Genomic DNA, 19149 nt, shown 5'->3' with positions numbered 1-19149 from the left:
AGACATACTATCCCGTAATTGGGAATTAAGTCCCAGGGCACATGGACGGGATAGTACGTCTAGTGGCAGAAAGGGGTTAAAAGTTAAAAATTGTGAAATTTTCAAATTTGTTGCCAAATTGACATTTTTTCACAAATAAACACAAGAAATTTTGAAGAAACTATCATAAAGTACAATATGTCACAAAAAAGTGTCTCAGAATCAGCGGGATCCATTGAAGCGTTCCAGAGTTATGACCACATAAAGTGACAGTGGTCAGATTTCAAAATTAAGGCCAGGTCATTAATCTACAAAGTGGCTTGGTCCTTAAGGGGTCAATATCACAGTTTTCAAGGCAGCGTTTTTTAGACATTTGTAGCTATAAATTCTTATTTTAATTGACGGGTTGGTAATAAAAATAATGTTTCCATGTAGTTATATGTGAAGTACATTACTCACCCTTTGTCTAAGATCGTTTCCTTTTATGTATAATGATTATGCTTCCGCAAATCTGGTTCAACAGGATCTGTAGATGATACAGCGAGCAGCAGAGTAAGTTCATGTACGTGCACAGAAATAGGGATAGGGAGTAATTGAAGGAGAGAAGAGATGTAAAGAAAGAGAGGGGAAGAGAGAGGAATAGAAGAAAAGAAAGAGGGAAGTTAAGAGAGGAACAGAAGGAAAGAAGAAAGAGATAAAGGTAAGGAGACAAAAGAAGAAAAAGGAAAGGAAACGAAATATGAGGCATAGATATAGATATGAAGCTAGATTAGGATATATATATATAACCTCTGGCTATAGATGTTTACTGTGCATTGTTTTTCTACAGACAATGAAGTACCTCTTATCCTACAAAGGTTACCCGATATCATTAGTTGCATTCTGTCTCCTGATTAGCATCATTTACCATCAAAATTTAAAAAAGGTAAGACCTAAAATAACTTGATTATGTCGTTACTTATGTTGATGAGAATTAAATTGTGAAATGTGAAGTCACCTGGTGCATGAATATAATACTTTGTTGTCATTGCATTTTTTGTATGTAATCAATTTGTCTGATGTCATATGATTGTTGTTCTAACAAATATAACATTCAGTCAGCAGGAACAAAAATACCATAATAGCCAAATAGGAAAAATATTTGTAATGAAATTCAATTGTAAAAATCATTTTGAGCTCCAATTACCTGCATTTACTTAAAATCTAAATGCCCCCCCCCAGAGGTGTCCTTATCATTTAAAGGAGACCGTGCCCATGGGATGTGTGCCATAGTTCATACAAGCTAAATGTGAAAACTGACAGTATGTCAGCTATTAAGTTTTCCTTGTTACAACTAATTGAGAAATTCGTAGTAAGCTAGATTGTTAATAATTCTCATTAATACCCTGGAAAGTGATCTCTGGTTTTTATCACCATGTTTCTTTAGGTCTAAAATTTTTTCCTTATTTTTTTTTAATATTTAGTGGCTGGTGCTTTGTGTTTCTGATAAAAAGCTCTAAAAAATTTAGAAAGTTATAAATAAAACACAGTGAACAGTAAACTCCTTTTTTATAAGCTCATCGTATACCAGTTACTGCAGCTCCTAAGGTCACCAAGTATTGGTGAGGTTACATAGCATGTTAAAATTGTTAAAAATGACATTTATAAACATCATCTTTACTGGAGTTATATGAAGGGAAAAAAGGGTTCTCTCCTCTAGATACTACATTTATAGCGGACATGGACCTTTCAACATCTGCTAAAAGAGACCCTAGGGATTGGGATAAGGATGAGGTAAGATCTCAAGGTGACTCAGACCGCTTTTCTGACGTTACATCTATCGCCCAATGACAGCCCCTTTAAAAACCGCGCCAAAACAGACCGTCCGCTACCACCTCATCCAGAGGAATCTTCCATCTCTCCTATTAATATTGAGATTTTACCATCCCCAGAAAACCAAATTAACGAAGATTAAAAGCTGTTTATATGTAATATCATAAGAGAGAGCCCCAAAATAGGATTTGAAAAACAACAGGAAAATCTTCATTCTGTGTGTAGGCATTTATGTAAGATTTGAAGAAAAGGAAAAAAGAATAAACAAGGTAGAGAACAAAACAGATAACCTTTTCAAACTAAATTTAAATCTACAAACTGAAATTCAAAGTTTAACCCCTTTTCCCCCAAGGGTGGTTTGCATGTTAATGACCGGGCCAATTTTTACAATTCTTACCACTGTCCCTTTATGAGGTAATAACTCTGGAACGCTTCCATGGATCCTGGTGATTCTGACATTGTTTTGTTGTGACAATTGTACTTCATGATAGTAATAAAATTTCTTTGATATGACTTGCGATTATTTGTGAAAAAAATGGAAATTTGGCTAAAATTTTGCAATTTTCCAACTGAATTTTCATGCCCTTAAATCACAGAGATATGTCACACAAAATACTTAATAAGTACCATTTCGCACATGTCTAATTTACATCAAGAAATTATAAGGGTTAAAAGTTGAGCAGCGATTTCTCATTTTTACTACACCTTTTTTTAGGGACCACATCACATTTGAAATAACTTTGAGGGGTCTATATGATAGAAAATACACAAAAGTGACACCATTTTAAAAACTTCACCCTGAAAGTGTCACATGGACCCATCTTGTCTGGCACGACCCGCAGGTCGGTAACTGAAACAACAAGACAAGGCACGTGTAACTGTCCTGTGTGACACGACTCGCAGGCCGGTAACTGATACAGCAAGACACGGGGAAAGGGGCAACAGTTACAATGGCGGGCCCTGTGATAGGGAACGGGGACGTGGAGACCTCCTGCACTCCTCTGAGTCAGTGTCCCTCCACTCCTAACGATCCCTAGGCCAGTTCCGCACCGGGTGTCGATCAGGATACCTGTTGTGAGTTCATTTTCCCCTTCACCATTGAGGTCTGATGAACTCCCTCTTCTGGTGAAGGAAGGTAGTGAGGCTGATTACCAAGCACCTGAGCAAAATGATGATGACTGGGTGACTGGAATTGCTGACTGGATATAAGGCAGCTGACGCCCTTCTGCCTTGTGGGTGATTTCCCTGAGGGATTCTAGAAGACCAGTCTGATTCCAGCTCCTCAAAAGCTAAGTTTTCTGCTCTGCTTTTTGCATTTGCGTTTTGGTTTTGTTTTGCCTTGTTTTTCTGGATTTCTGCCATTCTCTGCTGGGGTGAGCTGAATTCCTTTTGCTCTGTCTTCAGAAAATACCTGAGTACTGATATAGTCTTTTTGAAGCCTAGCGTCTTCAGGGCTTTTTTCCCTATCAGCCTGTTGGCTCTTGTTTTGATAGGGTTTTGGCGGATTGCAGACAGCAGCTTTTCTATCCAGTCCTATTTAGTTAGCTTGGGCTCCATCATTTGCTCAGCCTATCTTTCTATCTGTGTGAGTGTTTTTTCATCTTGCTTTGCCGTCATTATATGTTGGGGGCTGCCTATTGCTTTGGGGTCTCCTCTGGGGCAGTTTAGATTTCCCTTTCTGTCTTTAGGCTATTTAGTTCTCTGGCTGTGATCGAGGGGTCTAGAGCACCGTAGGAACCCCCCACGGCTACTGCTAGTTGTTGTTGATAGGTTCAGCGGTCTGCAATCCGATAGCTACCAACTTCTCTGGTTTTCTGGACTTAGCTAGTATTTCTGTTTTTGCCTCCTACGGTGACTCATTCATAACAGAATCACCCGCCATACTGCAGATCCTAGGGTACTCAATAGCAGGAAAGAATTGAAAAAAAAAAAAAAAGAGTGTGTATATTTTTTCCTCAATATCTCTGAGGCCGTAGGGGGAATTTTTTTTTCTCTCAATGGAGATAAAGCAATTGTCTGATCGTGTGGAGCAGCTCGCTGCGGAAGTGCGGGGAATTTCCGCCTACCTTGCTCATTCACATGCTGCTGAACCAAAGATCCCTACTCCTGATGTGTTTTTTGGGGATCGGTCTAAATTTCTGAATTTCAAAAATAGTTATAAATTATTTTTTGCCTTAAAGCCTAACTCGTCAGGGAGCTCTGCACATCAGGTTAAAATTGTCATCTCTTTGCTGCGTGGCGATCCCCAGGATTGGACGTTTTCTTTGAAACCAGATGATACTATTCTGACTAATGTGAACACATTTTTTCAAGCCTTGGGGTTGTTGTATGACGAACCTAAGGGTATTGATCAGGCTGAAAAGACCCTGTTGGCATTGAGCCAGGGTCGAGATTCTGCAGAATTGTACTGTCAAAAATTCCGAAAGTGGGCGGTCCGTACTACCTGGAATGATAATGCCTTGGCAGCTCTCTTTCGGAAGGGTTTGTCAGAAGCCGTAAAAGATACTATGGTGGATTTCCTATTCCCTCTGGTCTTGACGATTGTATGTCATTAGCCATTCAGGTTGATCGGCGTTTACGTAAACGCAAGACTGCACGAGAGGTGTTGCCACCTGTTGAACAAGTGTCTGAACCTATGCAATGTGATAGAGTTTTGTCCAGGGAGCAACGTCAGGAGTTCAGAAAGCGTAATAAGCTGTGTTTTTTTTGTGGAGATGCCTCGCATATTATTTCTGTCTGTCCTAAACGAGAGAAACCTTTTGCACACATGTTTTCTGTGGGTGGTGTTCAACCTAAGTTTCTTCTGGCAATTACTCTGATCTGCTCCCTGTCCACATTTTCCGCCAAGGTTTTTGTGGATTCAGGAGCAGCCCTGAACCTAATGGACTTGGATTTTGCTAGACATTGTGGATTTCCGATGATACCTGTGCAGACGCCTATCCCTTTGAGGGGTATTGATGCAACTCCTTTGGCAAAGAATAAACCTCAGTTTTGGACCCAGGTGGTAATGCGGGTCGCCCCAGACCATCAAGAAAATTGTAGATTTTTGGTGTTGCATAATTTGCATGATACCATTGTTCTGGGGTTTCCCTGGTTGCAAATTCATAATCCAGTGTTGGATTGGAAATCTGTGTCTGTGGTGAGTTAGGGTTGTCGGTGTGCCCTTAGTGAGGCTCCGGTTTTTTCCACCTCTCCTCAGTCGCATGATGTTCCTGACTATTTGGCGGACTTTTATGATGTATTTAGTGAGAATGAGTCTGCGTCTTTGCCTCCTCATAGGAGTTATGACTGTGCAATTGCACTGAGCCCGGGGTGTAAATTTCCCAAGGGTCGGCTCTTCAATTTATCTGTACCCCAGCACAAGGCTATGCGATCCTATATTAAGGAGGCATTGGAGAAGGGTCATATTAGACCATCCTCTTCACCCTTAGGTGCCGGGTTTTTTTCGTGGCCAAAAAGGATTGTTCATTAAGGCCTTGTATTGATTATCGTGCCCTCAACAAAATTACTATTAAATATCAGTATCTATTACCCCTGATTTCGGATCTATTCTCCAGAGTTAAAGGTGCTTGCTGGTTTACCAAGCTTGACCTCAGGGGGGCGTATAATCTTATCCGCATTAAGCATGGGGATGAATGGAAGACCGCGTTTAATACTCCGGAGGGACATTTTGAGTACCTGGTGATGCCATTTGGGCTCACTAATGCCCCTTCTGTCTTCCAGTGCTTCATGAATGATATTTTCCGAGATTTTGTCGATAAATTTTTGATTATCTATCTGGATGATATTTTGATGTTCTCCAAGGATTGGGATTCTCATGTGGAACATGTTCGGACTGTGTTCCGGATCTTGAGGGAGAATTCCCTGTATGTCAAAGGATCGAAATGCCTTTTTGGGGTACAGAGGATTTCATTTTTGGGATTTATTTTGTCTCCGTCAACTATTGAAATGGACCCGGCCAAGGTACAGGCCATTTATGATTGGGTTCAGCCCACTTCTTTGAAGGCCCTCCAGAAGTTTTTGGGTTTTGCTAATTTTTATCGGAAATTTATAGCAAAATTTTCTAGTATTGCCAAGCCATTGACTGATCTGACTAAGAAGGGTCCTGATGTGTTGAATTGGTCTCCGAAGGCTGTTTCTTCCTTTCAGGAGCTGAAGCAAAGATTCACTTCTGCCCCGGTTTTGCAGCAACCTGATGTCTCACTCCCGTTCCAGGTAGAGGTGGACGCTTCTGAGATTGGTGCAGGTGCTGTTTTGTCCCAAAAGGATCCTGCAACATCTAAAATGAATCCCTGTGCTTTCTTTTCCCGAAAGTTCTCTCCATCTGAACGTAACTATGATGTGGGGAATCAGGAACTGTTAGCCATGAAATGGGCATTTGAGGAGTGGAGATATTGGTTGGAGGGAGCTAAACATCGGGTCATGGTCCTCACTGACCACAAGAATTTGATTTACCTGGAGTCGGCCAAACGCTTGAACCCTAGACAGGCTAGGTGGGCCTTGTTTTTTTTACACGTTTTGATTTTGTGGTCTCTTTGCTTCCTGGCACTAAGAATGTCAAGGCAGACGCCCTCTATAGGAGCTTCTTTGCTGATTCTCCTGTGGTGACCAAGCCTGCTACCATCTTAGGCGAGGGGGTAGTTCTTTCTGCCATCTCGCCCGGTTTGAGACGTGCTCTGGAAGAGTTCCAGGAGGACAAACCTGAGCGTTGTCCCAGTGGAAAGTTGTATGTTCCTGACCAGAGGAAGAAGAGAGTGATGTCTGAAGTTCATTGCTCTGCATTGGCTGATCATCCAGGTATTTTTGGTACTAGAGATCTGGTGAGTCTTTCTTTTCGGTGGCCCGCCTTGTCTCGTGATGTCAGGAATTTTGTGCAGTCCTGTGGGACTTGCTCCAGGTCTGAACCTTGTTCTCGCTCTAGTGGGTTGTTGATGCCTTTGCCGGTCCCCAGGAGGCCATGGACCCATATTTCAATGGATTTCATCTCTGATATGCCTGTCTCTCAGAGAATGACTGTTATTTCGGTGATTTGTGATAGGTTCTCTAAGATGGTTCATCTTGTACCACTCCCTAAGTTGCCATCTTCCTCTGAGTTGGTGCCCCTGTTTTTGCAACAGGTGGTTCGCTTGCACGGGATTCCTGAGAACATTGTATCTGACAGAGGAGTTCAGTTTGTGTCTAGATTTTGGAGGACTTTCTGTTCCAAGCTGGGAATTCAGTTGTCCTTCTCCGCTGCTTTTCACCCTCAGACCAATGGGCAGACGGAGAGAACAAACCAGACCTTGGAGTCATATTTGAGATGTTTTATTTCCGCTGATCAGGATGATTGGGTTTCATTTTTGCCCTTGGCTGAATTTGCTTTAAATAATAGAGCTAGTTCTGCCACTTTGATGTCACCTTGTTTTTGTAACTTTGGGTTTCATTCTCGATTTTCTTCAGGGCAGGTGGAGCCTTCTGCCTGCCCAGGTGTTGACACTGTGGTGGAGAGAATGCACCAGATCTAGGACCAAGTGGTGGATAAGTTGTCTCTCTCCCAGGAAAAGGCCCAGCGGTTTTCCAACTGACATAGGACCATTGGTCCCCAGTTTAAGGTTGGTGATATGGTTTGGTTATATCAAAAAATATCGCTATGAAGGTGGCTTCTCCTAAGTTTAAGCCTAGATTTATTGGACCTTACAAGATTTTGGAGATTATTAATCCGGTCTCTTTTCGTTTGGCTCTTCCTGTCACATTTAAAATCCATAATGTGTTTCATAAGTCCTTGTTGAAGAGGTTTGTTGAACCAGTTGTTCCTGGGGTGGCACCTCCGGACTCTGTATTGGTTGAAGGTAACATGGAATATGAGGTAGGGAAGATACTGGATTCCCGTCTGGCTAGACAGAGACTCCAGTATTTGGTTAAGTGGAAGGGTTATGGTCAGGAGGATAATTCCTGGGTCTCTGCCTCTGATATTCATGCCAAAAGATTGGTGCGTGCCTTTCATCGGGCTCACCCTGATCGCCCTGGTGGCATGGATGAGGGTTCGGTGACCCCTCCTCAAGGGGGAGGTACTGTTGTGAGTTCATTTTCCCTTCACCATTGAGGTCTGATGAACTCCCTCTTCTGGTGAAGGAAGATAGTGAGGCTGATTACCAAGCACCTGAGCAGAATGATGATGACTGGGTGACTGGAATTGCTGACTGGATATAAGGCAGCCGACGCCCTTCTGCCTTGCGGGTGATTTCTCTGAGGGATTCTAGGAGACCAGTCTGATTCCAGCTCCTCAAAAGCTAAGTTTTCTGCTCTGCTTTTTGCATTTGTGTTTTGGTTTTGTTTTGCCTTGTTTTTCTGGATTTCTACCATTCCCTGCTGGGGTGAGCTGAATTCCTTTTGCTCTGTCTTCAGAAAATACCTGAGTACTGATATAGTCTTTTTGAAGCCTAGCGTCTTCAGGGCTTTTTTCCCTATCAGCCTGTTGGCTCTTGTTTTGATAGGGTTTTGGCGGATTGCAGACAGCAGCTTTTCTATCCAGTCCTATTTAGTTAGCTTGGGCTCCATCATTTGCTCAGCCTATCTTTCTATCTGTGTGAGTGTTTTTTCATCTTGCTTCGCCGTCATTATATGTTGGGGGCTGCCTATTGCTTTGGGGTCTCCTCTGGGGAAGTTTAGATTTCCCTTTCTGTCTTTAGGCTATTTAGTTCTCCGGCTGTGATCGAGGGGTCTAGGGCACCGTAGGAACCCCCCACGGCTACTGCTAGTTGTTGTTGATAGGTTTAGCGGTCTGCAATCCGATAGCTGCCAACTTCTCTGGTTTTCTAGACTTAGCTAGTATTTCTGTTTTTGCCTCCTACGGTGACTCATTCATAACAGATACCTGTCACCCTAGCACACCCTAACCCTATCCCTTGCTAGGGAGCTGGGTGATGCAGGCACTGGCCCCACCGCTGTACTAATACACACCAGGGAAAAACACAAACAGGGGAAACACCAAAAAGACTTATCTTGCTCTGCTGCAGCACCAGGCAGCAGAGTGCATCACCGGGTTAACTTTTCGCAGTGGCTCAACACCTCAGAGCCAGCTGACACCTTCACCATCTCACTGTGCTGCGGACACCGGGCAGCCAGAGTTCAACACCAGTTTCAGCAGTGGCTCCAACCTTCAAGCCAGCTGCTAACTTCACCAGGTTTCTGCAGTGACTTCACACCTCAGCCAGCTGTTCCCTTCACCGTGGTTGGAATCCCAAAAAGACGCTATCACCAACACCTGCTCATAGACCATGTGACCCTATATAGGAAAAGGGAATGGTCAAATGATCAGGGGCCAAAATCTGCTATAACCCCTGTGACCACCGGGGGCAAAAGGCAAAGCAAAGAAAACATCAAGTGCAATGGCCAATGGCCACCGGGGGCAAAACTAGAACTGAAACCACACAGTGAAGAAAAAAAAGGTTACTGGTGCTTTTATCTGTCATGATCCAGCATGGAAAGTAGGTGCTCAAAACCACATTCAAGCAGTTTATTAACCCTTCAGGTGCTTCACAGGAGGTTTTGGAATGTTTACAAAAAATGAACATTTAACTTTTTTCACAAAAAATTTAATTCAGATCCAGTTTGTTTTATGTTATCAAGGGTAACAGGAGAAATTGGACCCTAAAAGTTGTTGTGCAATTTGTCCTGAGTACACTGATACCCCATATATGGGGGTAAACCACTGTTTGGGCGCATGGCAGAGCTCAGAAGGGAAGGAGCGCCGTTTGACTTTTTCTATGTAGAATTAGCCGGAATTGAGATCAGACGCTATGTCACATTTGGAGAGTGCATGATGTGCCTAAACAGTGAAAAAAAACCAATTCTAACTCCAACACTAACTCCAACACACCCCTAAACCTAATCCCAACCCTAACAATAACCCTAACCACAAACCTAACACTAACACACCCCTAACCCCAACCCTAACCCTAATCCCAACCCTAACCCAAATCCCAACCCTAACTCTAATCCAAACCCTAACCCTAATCCCAACCTTAACCTTACTCTCAACCCTAACTCTAATCCAAACCTTAACCCTAATCCAAACCCTAACCCCCAACTCTAGCCCCAACCCCAACCCTAACTTTAGCCCCAACCCTAACCCCAATGGGAAAATTGAAATAAATACTTTTTTTTATTATTTTCCCTAATTAAGGGGTGATAAAGGGAGGTTTGATTTGCTATTTATAGAGGGTTTTTATAGCGTGTTTTTATGTTTGGCAGCTGTCACACACTAAAAAAACGCTTTTTATTGCAAAAAATAGTTTTTGCATCACCACATTTTAAGAGGTATAATTTTTCCATGTTTTGGCGCACAGAGTCATGTGAGGTCTTATTTTTTGTGGGACAAGTTGATGTTTTTATTAGTACCACTTTCGGGAGCATGACATTTTTTGATTACATATAATTCCGATTTTTGGGAGATAGAATGAACAATAACCAGCAATTCATGAATTTCTTTTGGGGGGGCGATTATACCGTTTCATGTGTGGTAAAATTGATGAGGCATTTTTATTATTTGGGTCAGTATGATGACAGCGATACCTCATTTATATCTTTTTTATGTTTTGGCGCTTTTATATAGTGAAAACTATTTTATAGAAAAAATTATTATTTTTGTGTTGCTTTATTCTGACAGCTATAACTTTTTTATTCTTTTGCTGATGATGCTGTTTATTGCGGGACAAGATGACGTTTTCAGTGGTACCATGTTTATTTTGTATCTGTCTTTGTTTGCGTGTTATTCCACTTTTTGTTTGGCGGTATGATGATAAAGCATTGTTTCTCTCTCACCCATGGCAGCACCACGGAGAGAGGGGGTCCGCCCATCAAGGACAGGAACCTACAGATAAAAAGGCGGCACCTCTCCTCCGCCCCCAGTTGGGTTCCTGTCCTTGACTGGTGACCCATGTATCCTGCAGCAGCGGCGGTAGCAGCTTACCTGAAAGGACCAGGGCCGTTTCGTTCGTGGTTCTGGCAGCGGGGAGGCCCCCTGCAGTGGCGGGGTCGGTGTCTGAAGCTGCCACCGCTGTAGCTGAGGGGATGTACAGGGTGAACAGGCAGGGGCGGACCGAGCCGCTGCTCCGGAAAGGAGAATGGAGCTGGGGGACGCCGGCACATGTGGGGGCAGCGCAGCGGTACAGAGGTGCACCAATATGGCACTGCCCCGGAAATGAAACGACGACTTCCAGGTTCCCGCGGTCGGCGCATGCGCAGTGCACGCTCCCCGGGGCTCAGCGGTGCAGGCTGGGAGAAGGAAGGTGACGTCATGGTGGGAGATTTAAAAGAAGAACGCAGGAGCTGCTCCTTGCTGGAAGCATAAGCAGCAGCAACACAGACAACACCACCATCGCCGGTAAAAAGAAAAGGACGGCGATGGCCAGTCCAGTAGCCACTCCACGCAGCGGAGCAAGTCGACTGCGAGGGGCAAGTCACCTTCCGTGGATCAGCCTGAGGGATCCGAATCCACCTCCCGAACCAGTACCTGCATTCGCGCACAATGGGGTAAGTGATCTACGTGAATGTCCCCCATTTGAATAGACTTCTTTTCCTTAGGGAAAGAAGAAAGAAAAAACAAAGAACAGGGAATGCCCCACCTGTAGCAGACCGCTACCACCAGCTTAGGATAAAAAGCTCTGCGATTCCTGCATACAGGAAGTTCTTTGTGATGAAACCCCGGATTACGCCTCGGATCTAAGAGCGGTAATCCATACGGAGTTTCAAAGTGCCCTTTCATCCCTAAAACACAAAGGAAGGGGAAGGAAAAGGGACACAATAGTAGCCTCCCAGTCAGAGGCCTCGACGTCAGGGGAAGTTACATCACATACCTCAGGCACCGACGTGTCATCCTCAGATGAGGAAACAGAAGGTCGTCATTGCTTTCCTTTGGACTAGGTAGACATGCTAGTAAAGGCGGTAAGGTCTACCATGGGGGTAGCAGACCCTCGGCCAGATAGATCAGTCCAGGACATAATGTTCGGGGGACTAGGCCAAAAGAGGCGCAGAGTGTTTCCGCTGAACGAAAAGAGTAGGAAACCGATCACAACCAGGGCCTATGGTAGAACTTGGAGGAAATTTCTATCCAGCTCCAGGGTAAGGGTTCAGGATGTGGCGGGCAACCCTTGAGTAGTACGGTTTATGAGGGCCGCAGCCAGATCTAGACCAATAACCACCCAGAAGATACCATCATGGGATCTAAATCTAGTGTTGTCTGCCCTAACAGGGCCCCCATTCGAGCCCATCCAGTCAGCACCCCTGAAAACCTTATCATTAAAGACTATACTCTTAGCGGCCCTCACATCCGCTCGCAGAGTGAGCGATATTCAAGCCTTGTCAGCGATACCCCCATTCACTGAAATCTTGGACGATAGAGTCATATTAAAACCTGACCCAGCATACCTACCTAAGGTGTCAACACACTTCCATAGGTCACAAGAAGTAGTCTTTCCTTCTGCCCAAACCCTAAGAATAGGGGAGAGGAAAAATTTCACACCCTAGATGTGAAGAAGTGCCTAGTTCAGTACTTAGAGGCCACCAAGGAATGTAGGAAGGAAGGGTCTCTCTTTGTGTGTTTCCAGGGACCTCGGAAGGGACTCAAGGCATCCAAGAGTACTCTAGCAAGATGGATAAGGGATGCGATTGCCCTGGCGTATTCATCCAGTGAGAATACCATCCCGGAGGGTCTAAAAGCTCACTCTACAAGGGCAATGGCGACCTCATGGGCTGAAAGATCAGAGGTATCAATAGAGCAGATCTGTAAGGCGGCCACCTGGTCAACACCTTCTACCTTTTTCAGGCACTATCGCTTAGATCTAGCCTCTACGTCTGACCTGACCTTCGGGAGAAGGGTCCTTCAGGCGGTGGTCCCTCCCTAAGCTACCAATCTCTGAAATTCTCTCCGTGGTGCTGTCATGGGTGAGAGAGAATAGCTTAGTTACTCACCGACAACGGTGTTTCTCGGAACCCATGACAGCACCCGCTTATTCCCCCCTTCACGTGTGTGGTGAGCACGAGTTAATATGTATAGAGTGGTTTGTTAGACACGGTGCTTCTCCATAATATACAATATTATAATGTTATGTATATACTTTTGTTGTTAACTAACCTGGAGACCCTCTGATGCTCTGTAACCAACTGGGGGCGGAGGAGAGGTGCTGCCTTTTTATCTGTAGTTTCCTGTCCTTGATGGGTGGGCCCCCTCTCTCCGTGGTGCTGTCATGGGTTCCAAGAAACACTGTTATCGGTGAGTAACTAAGCTATTTTTTGCCTTTTTTTTTATGATGTTCACTAAAGGGGTAACTAGTGGGACAGTTTTATAGGTTGGGTCGTTATGGACGCTGCGATACTAAATATGTGTACTTTTATTTTTTAGATTTTTTTTCTATTAAATATTTATTTTGTGATAAAATAAATATTGATTTTTTTACAATTTTTTATTATTTTTTAAAATATTTTTACAATTATTTAAAATTTTTATTTTATTTAATTCTTACTTTTACACTTTGTACCACTATGGGACACTCATTTTGTGCAGGCTAATCGCTTCTATAGCATGCAGATATGCATGCTATAGAAGCTGTCAGTGCTGCAGCTTCTGTTACACTGACCTGTGAGACTTCCTGACATGCACTGTGCATGACAGGAAGTCTCTCAGATCTGGAGACCCGGATGTCGTCATGACGACATCGGGTCTCCATGGCAGCAATCGGGACCCTGCGTCATGCCGCGGGGTCTCCGATCCAAAGTCAGAGAGGCTGTCAGCCCCTCTGCCAGCTCTGGATTGCTGCAATCATGTTTGATCGCTGTGTCCCGGGGTTTAAAGTCCTGGGAGCGGTCCGTGACTGCTCCTGGCAATTAGTGCCGGGTGTCAGCTGTGAGAATCAGCTTACACTCGACCGCGATCGCACATAATGTACTATGTGCCCTGGACCTGTATGCCCATGGACGGGATAGTACGTCTAAGGTCAGAAAGGGGTTAAACATTAAAACTAGCTGATCTGGAGGATCGTAATAGACTAAACAATTTAAAAATCTGAGGAATTCCAGAACCAGAAAATATCTTACCAAACTAGCTAATGTATTATACTAAGACTATGTTTAAAAAAGTTTTACTATCCCTAGTAGTGATGGGCGAGCACTAAAATGCTTGGGTGCTCATTGCTCAGGTCAAGCAAATTGGAATACTCGGGTACTCGGATAGAACAACGAGCCCAATGTAAGTCTATGGGAGACCCGAGCATTTTTACCACGATCCCTCCCGGGGGTCTAAAAACATCTGAAAATGATGCAAACACTGCTCAAATGACACGTGGACATCACGGGGATTGCCCCTGGAAGCATTCCTGACTCCTAGTTCACATCTTTAAACAATGTTGTCAGAGTTTCTTGCCATTTTTACAAAAAAAACATACCAAACCAAAACCAAAACAGATTTTGCTGGGAAATATGCTAAGGTACATCCTTTCCAGGTTAATGACTTGTATATAAGGCAAAAAAAATTAACCCCATACCAAAAAGTTCCTCCCCCACTTTAGCTATGTTCAGACGCTGCATTTTTGAAGCGTTTTTCAAATTTTACATTGCTTTCAACCAAAACAAATGCATTCACTGGGAAATGTCATTGCAACATTTACCAACCCTAGCTGGCCATGTGGTGTGTGACATAAGCAGACATATCTTGCTTCATTTATGAAGGAGAGACTCTCAAAGTCACAGAGGCTATTTTTACAGGGGCATCAGGCAGCACTAATCTGCTTAAAGGGCCATTATTAAACAGTGGGTCATAAACTGTTATAGCCTATGCAGTGAGTGGATGGGCTTCCAAGAATTACGACGCACCCCAATACCCCTTTCACAAGATGTCCAGGAGAGCTTCCCTAAAAAATGTTGCATTGAATGCAAGGCCTGCCTTGCTACCAAGTCATATGCACCCCAATAAGCCTTTGAACCCACATACTGGATGGGCACAGGAAAATCCACTTCACATTATTCATTTTGTACTCCCATTCTGTTTTCTTATGGATTAACTGCAAGGCCTGAACTGCTACCGAGTCATATGCACCCCAATAAGCCTTTGAACCCACATACTGAATGGGCACAGGAAAATCCACTTCACATTATTCATTTTGTACTCCCATTCTGTTTTCTTATGCATTGACAGCAAGGTCTGCCCTGCTACCAAGTCATATGCACTCCAATATGCCTTAGAACCCAGGTACTGGATGGGCCCAGGAAAACCCACTTCACATTATTCATTTTGTACTCCCATTCTATTTTCTTATGGATTGACTGCAAGGCCTGCCCTGCTACCAAGTCATATGCAGCCCAATAACCCCAATCCCCCTTGGAAGAAACATGGATGAGGGCCTCTTAACAAAATATGTCCCATTAAAAAGGAGCTGGTCTCCTAAACTTGTAATGCCCATACACTAAGTGTGTTGGCTGGAAAACATGTTCCCCTGTGGGGTACACCTCAACCTTTTCCATAACAAGTCTTTTACGCCCAGCAAAACCACCCACCCTTGTTCGTGTGATGACTCCTGGAGTGGACCCTCTGGGCCGTGACACCAACTCACCCCTGGCGAGCTGACCTAGGGAGGACCACCTCCTATACAGGGAGCGTCAGGGGCAGGCCCAGGGGAATAAAGTACCACGACTGTTGGAACCAGATGGCCTGTTCAAAGGAGGCATGAGAGACCGTGTTTAGCAGGATGAAGATGGGGGCACACAGGGTACAGGAATATATAAAGCATGTACTCGGGGCACGCTGGGTACAGAAGTGCGTACAGCATGTAGACGGGGGCACGCAAGGTACAGGATGGAGCAGGACGTGTACTGGGAAGCACACTTGGGTACAAGACACAGCAGAGCACGTGCTGGGAAGCACGCCTGGGTACAAGACAGAGAAGAGCGGGTGCTGGGAATCACACCAGAGTACAAGGCAGTGGACCTGAGTACAGAGAGCCACCATGCAGGCACCAACAAGGCCTAGCAAGGAAGCAAAAGCGATAATCAGGTGCTGCCTCCAGGAAGAGGCGGCCTGATATAGGGAATGCACGCTGGGACTTCTGGGTAAGGTCCTCCAGGACCATAAAGACATCAGACTCAGTGCGGTCACAGTCAGAGTGTCATGGTTTGAACAGGGTTCTTGCCCTGCACTCACAGGGTTAAGTGTTCGTGGCCTCTTTCTGGGTCTGGGTGGGGTATTTATACTCACTCTTTACCAGGGTTCTCTGTCAGCTATACTGTTGTTCTGGTGTGTCTGACCCCTGGTGTGCGTGTATTCTGCGTTGCTTGTTTGCTTCCCGTGTATGACCCGGTCCGTTCCCTCACTCTGTACTCTGTCTCTCGTTTTGGTACTATTGTCTTTTCTGGTTCTGACCTCCTGGCTTGGCTATTGTTACTCTGTTACAGTTTATCCCTATTGTACCATCTATTGCCTGTTCTGGTTTTCTGATCTATTGCTACGTGCTGACTATCCATTCTGTCTAACCCTTTGGTACTGTATTGCTATCTCGTGCTTTGACCCGGCTTGATCTGGTTTCTGTCTCTGTCTATGCCCCTTGGTAACTTGTCCCATAGTTACCTTTCTAGGAGTTTCCCTGCAGTTCCTAGCTCTGTGGAGCTTAGGTCACGCCCCCAGCAGTCACATGCGTCAGGTCCTGATAGTCTGAAGCACACATAGTCACCACTAGTGCTCTGCTCCTCAGGTGTCTTTGAGCACTGCTTTTGTACTCAGGACACGCGCACTGGCTCAGTGAGCAAGTGCAGTGTGGTGTTCCTGTCATTATAGCTGACCATTTCATTTTTTTTTTCCTCTGAAGAGAGAAAAAAAAAGTGTGCTATCCTCATGGCTCCCTTACAAGCTTTGGCTGTTCAGGTCAAGCACCTGACCCAAATGTTCCACAAACTTAATGTGGAACAGTGCACGATGGCTCATACCCAGCATCAGTTGGTGGATACTGTGCAGGGGGCTGTCGCTGCAGGAGCTCCTAGTGCTGGGGATAGAGATGTGTCATTGGCATCCCCCGAATCTCCGGTCAAATTGCCAGACCCTTTCTCAGGGGATAAAAGGGAGTTCAGGTCGTTCAGAGAAGCATGCAAGCTTTTTTTTTCTCTGAGGCCCCGCTCCTCCGGGGATGAGTTCCAGAGGTTGGGGGTCATCATTTCCCTACTTCGGGGGAGCTCCACAGGCATGGGCTTTCTCTCTCTCTTCCTCTGCTCCTAAATATATCTGTGAATTTGTTCTTTGAGGCTCTGGGGCACATTTATAATGAGCCTGATAGAGTGCGTCTGGCAGAGAATATGGTGATGTGTTGTGAGTTCATTTTTCCCTTCACCGTTGAGGTCTGATGAACTCCCTCCTCTGGTGAAGGAAGGTAGTGAGGCTGATTACCAAACACCTGGGCAGCTAGATGATGACTGGGTGGCTGGAATTGAGGACTGGATATAAGGCAGCCGACGCCCTTCTGCCTTGCTGGTGATCCTGCTGGATTCTTGGAGTCCAGTCTGATTCCGGCATCTCAAAGCTAAGTTTTTCTGCTCTGCTTTGTACACTTCAGTTTTGTTTTTGTTTTGCCTTGTTTTTTGGGAGTTCTGCCATCCCCGGCCGGGGGTGAGCTGAATTCCATTTTTGTCTCTGATCTGTTGATCTTTTGCTCTGTCTTCAGAATATACCTGAGTGCTGATATAGTCTTTTGAAGCCTAGAGACTTCAGGGCCTGTTTTTCCTATCAGTCGGTTGGCACTTTTTGGATAGGGTTTTTGCGGATGGCAGATAGTGACTTGCCTATCCTGTCCTATTTAGTTAGCTTGAGCCCCATCATTTGCTGAACCTATCTTTCTATCTGTGTTAGTGTTTTCATCTTGCTTCACCGTCATTATATGTTGGGGGCTGCCTATTGCTTTGGGGTCTGCTCTGGGGCAGTTTAGTTTTTCCCCTTTCTGTCTTTAGGCTATGTAGTTCTCCGGCTGTGATTGAGGGGTCTAGGGCACCGTAGGAACCCCCCACGGCTGGTGCTAGTTGTTGTGGATAGGTTCAGGGGTCTGCAATCCGATAGCTGCCAACCTCTCTGTTTTTTCTGGACTTAGCTAGTATTTTGTTTTTTCCTCCTTCGGTGACTCATCATAACAGAATCACCAGCCTTACCCAGATCCTAGGGTACTCAATAGCAGGAGAGAATTGATAAAAAAAAAAAAAAGTGTGTCAGAATTTTTTTTTTTCTTTTGTGCATATTTTTTTCCTCTATATCTCTCAGGCCGTAGGGGGAATTGTTCTCTCAATGGAGATGAAGCAATTGTCTGATCATGTGGAGCAGCTCGCTGCTGAAGTGCGGGGAATTTCCACCTATCTTGCTCATTCACATGCTGCTGAACCAAAGATTCATGCTCCTGATGTGTTTTTTGGGGATAAATTCTTGAATTTCAAGAATAATTGTAAATTATTTTTTGCCTTGAAGCCTAACTCGTCGGGGAACTCCGCGCAGCAGATTAAAATTGTCATCTCTTTGCTGCGCGGCGATCCCCAGGATTGGGCGTTTTCTTTGAAACCTGATGATCCTATTCTGAATAATGTGAATGCATTTTTTCAAGCCTTGGGGTTGTTGTATGATGAACCTAATGCTATTGATCAGGCTGAAAAGACCCTGTTGGCATTAAGCCAGGGTCGGGATTCGGCAGAACTGTACTGTCAAAAATTCCGAAAGTGGGCGGTCCTTACTACCTGGAATGATTGTGCCTTGGTAGCCCTCTTTCGGAAGGGTTTGTCAGAAACCGTAAAAGATACTATGGTGGGATTTCCTGTTCCCTCTGGTCTTGACGATTCTATGTCATTAGCCATTCAGGTGGATCGGCGTTTACGTGAACGCAAAACTACACGAGAGATCTTGCCACCTGTTGAACAAATGTCTGAACCTATGCAATGTGATAGAGTTTTGTCTAGGTCGCAACGTCAGGAGTTCAGAAGGTGTAATAAGCTGTGTTTTTTTTGTGGAGATGCCTCGCATATTATTTCTGTCTGCCCTAAACGAGAGAAACGTTGTGCACACACGTTTTCTGTGGGTGGTGTTCAACCTAAGTTTCTTCTGGCAATTACTCTGATCTGCTCCCTGTCCACATTTTCCACCAAGGCTTTTGTGGATTCGGGAGCAGCTCTGAACCTGATGGACTTGGATTTTGCTAAACGTTGTGGATTTCCTATGACACCTCTGCGGACGCCTATCCCTTTGAGGGGTATTGATGCAACTCCTTTGGCAAAGAATAAACCTCAGTTTTGGACCCAGGTGGTAATGCGGGTCGCCCCAGACCATCAAGAAAATTGCAGATTTTTGGTGTTGCATAATTTGCATGATAC

The 19149-nt window shown here is 44.7% G+C and overlaps 1 protein-coding gene across 1 annotated transcript in view; it reads left to right on the top strand.

Annotated features, from left to right (window-relative positions):
* Positions 1 to 811: 811 nt before the first annotated feature.
* Positions 812 to 19149, top strand: part of LOC141082546 (NXPE family member 1-like) — a 357108-nt gene continuing 338770 nt past the window's right edge. Inside the window, exon 1 of the mRNA XM_073566467.1 lies at positions 812 to 904. Coding sequence (XP_073422568.1) covers positions 812 to 904 — 93 coding nt within the window. The remainder of the gene's footprint in view (positions 905 to 19149) is intronic.

Source organism: Dendrobates tinctorius, unplaced genomic scaffold (genome assembly GCF_039654945.1).
Source record: "Dendrobates tinctorius isolate UK_male_01 unplaced genomic scaffold, ASM3965494v1 ptg000018l, whole genome shotgun sequence".
Classification (NCBI taxonomy): Eukaryota; Metazoa; Chordata; class Amphibia; order Anura; family Dendrobatidae; genus Dendrobates; species Dendrobates tinctorius.
The sequence above is the reverse complement of the archived record's forward strand: the minus strand, read 5'-3'. Positions and strand labels throughout refer to the sequence as shown.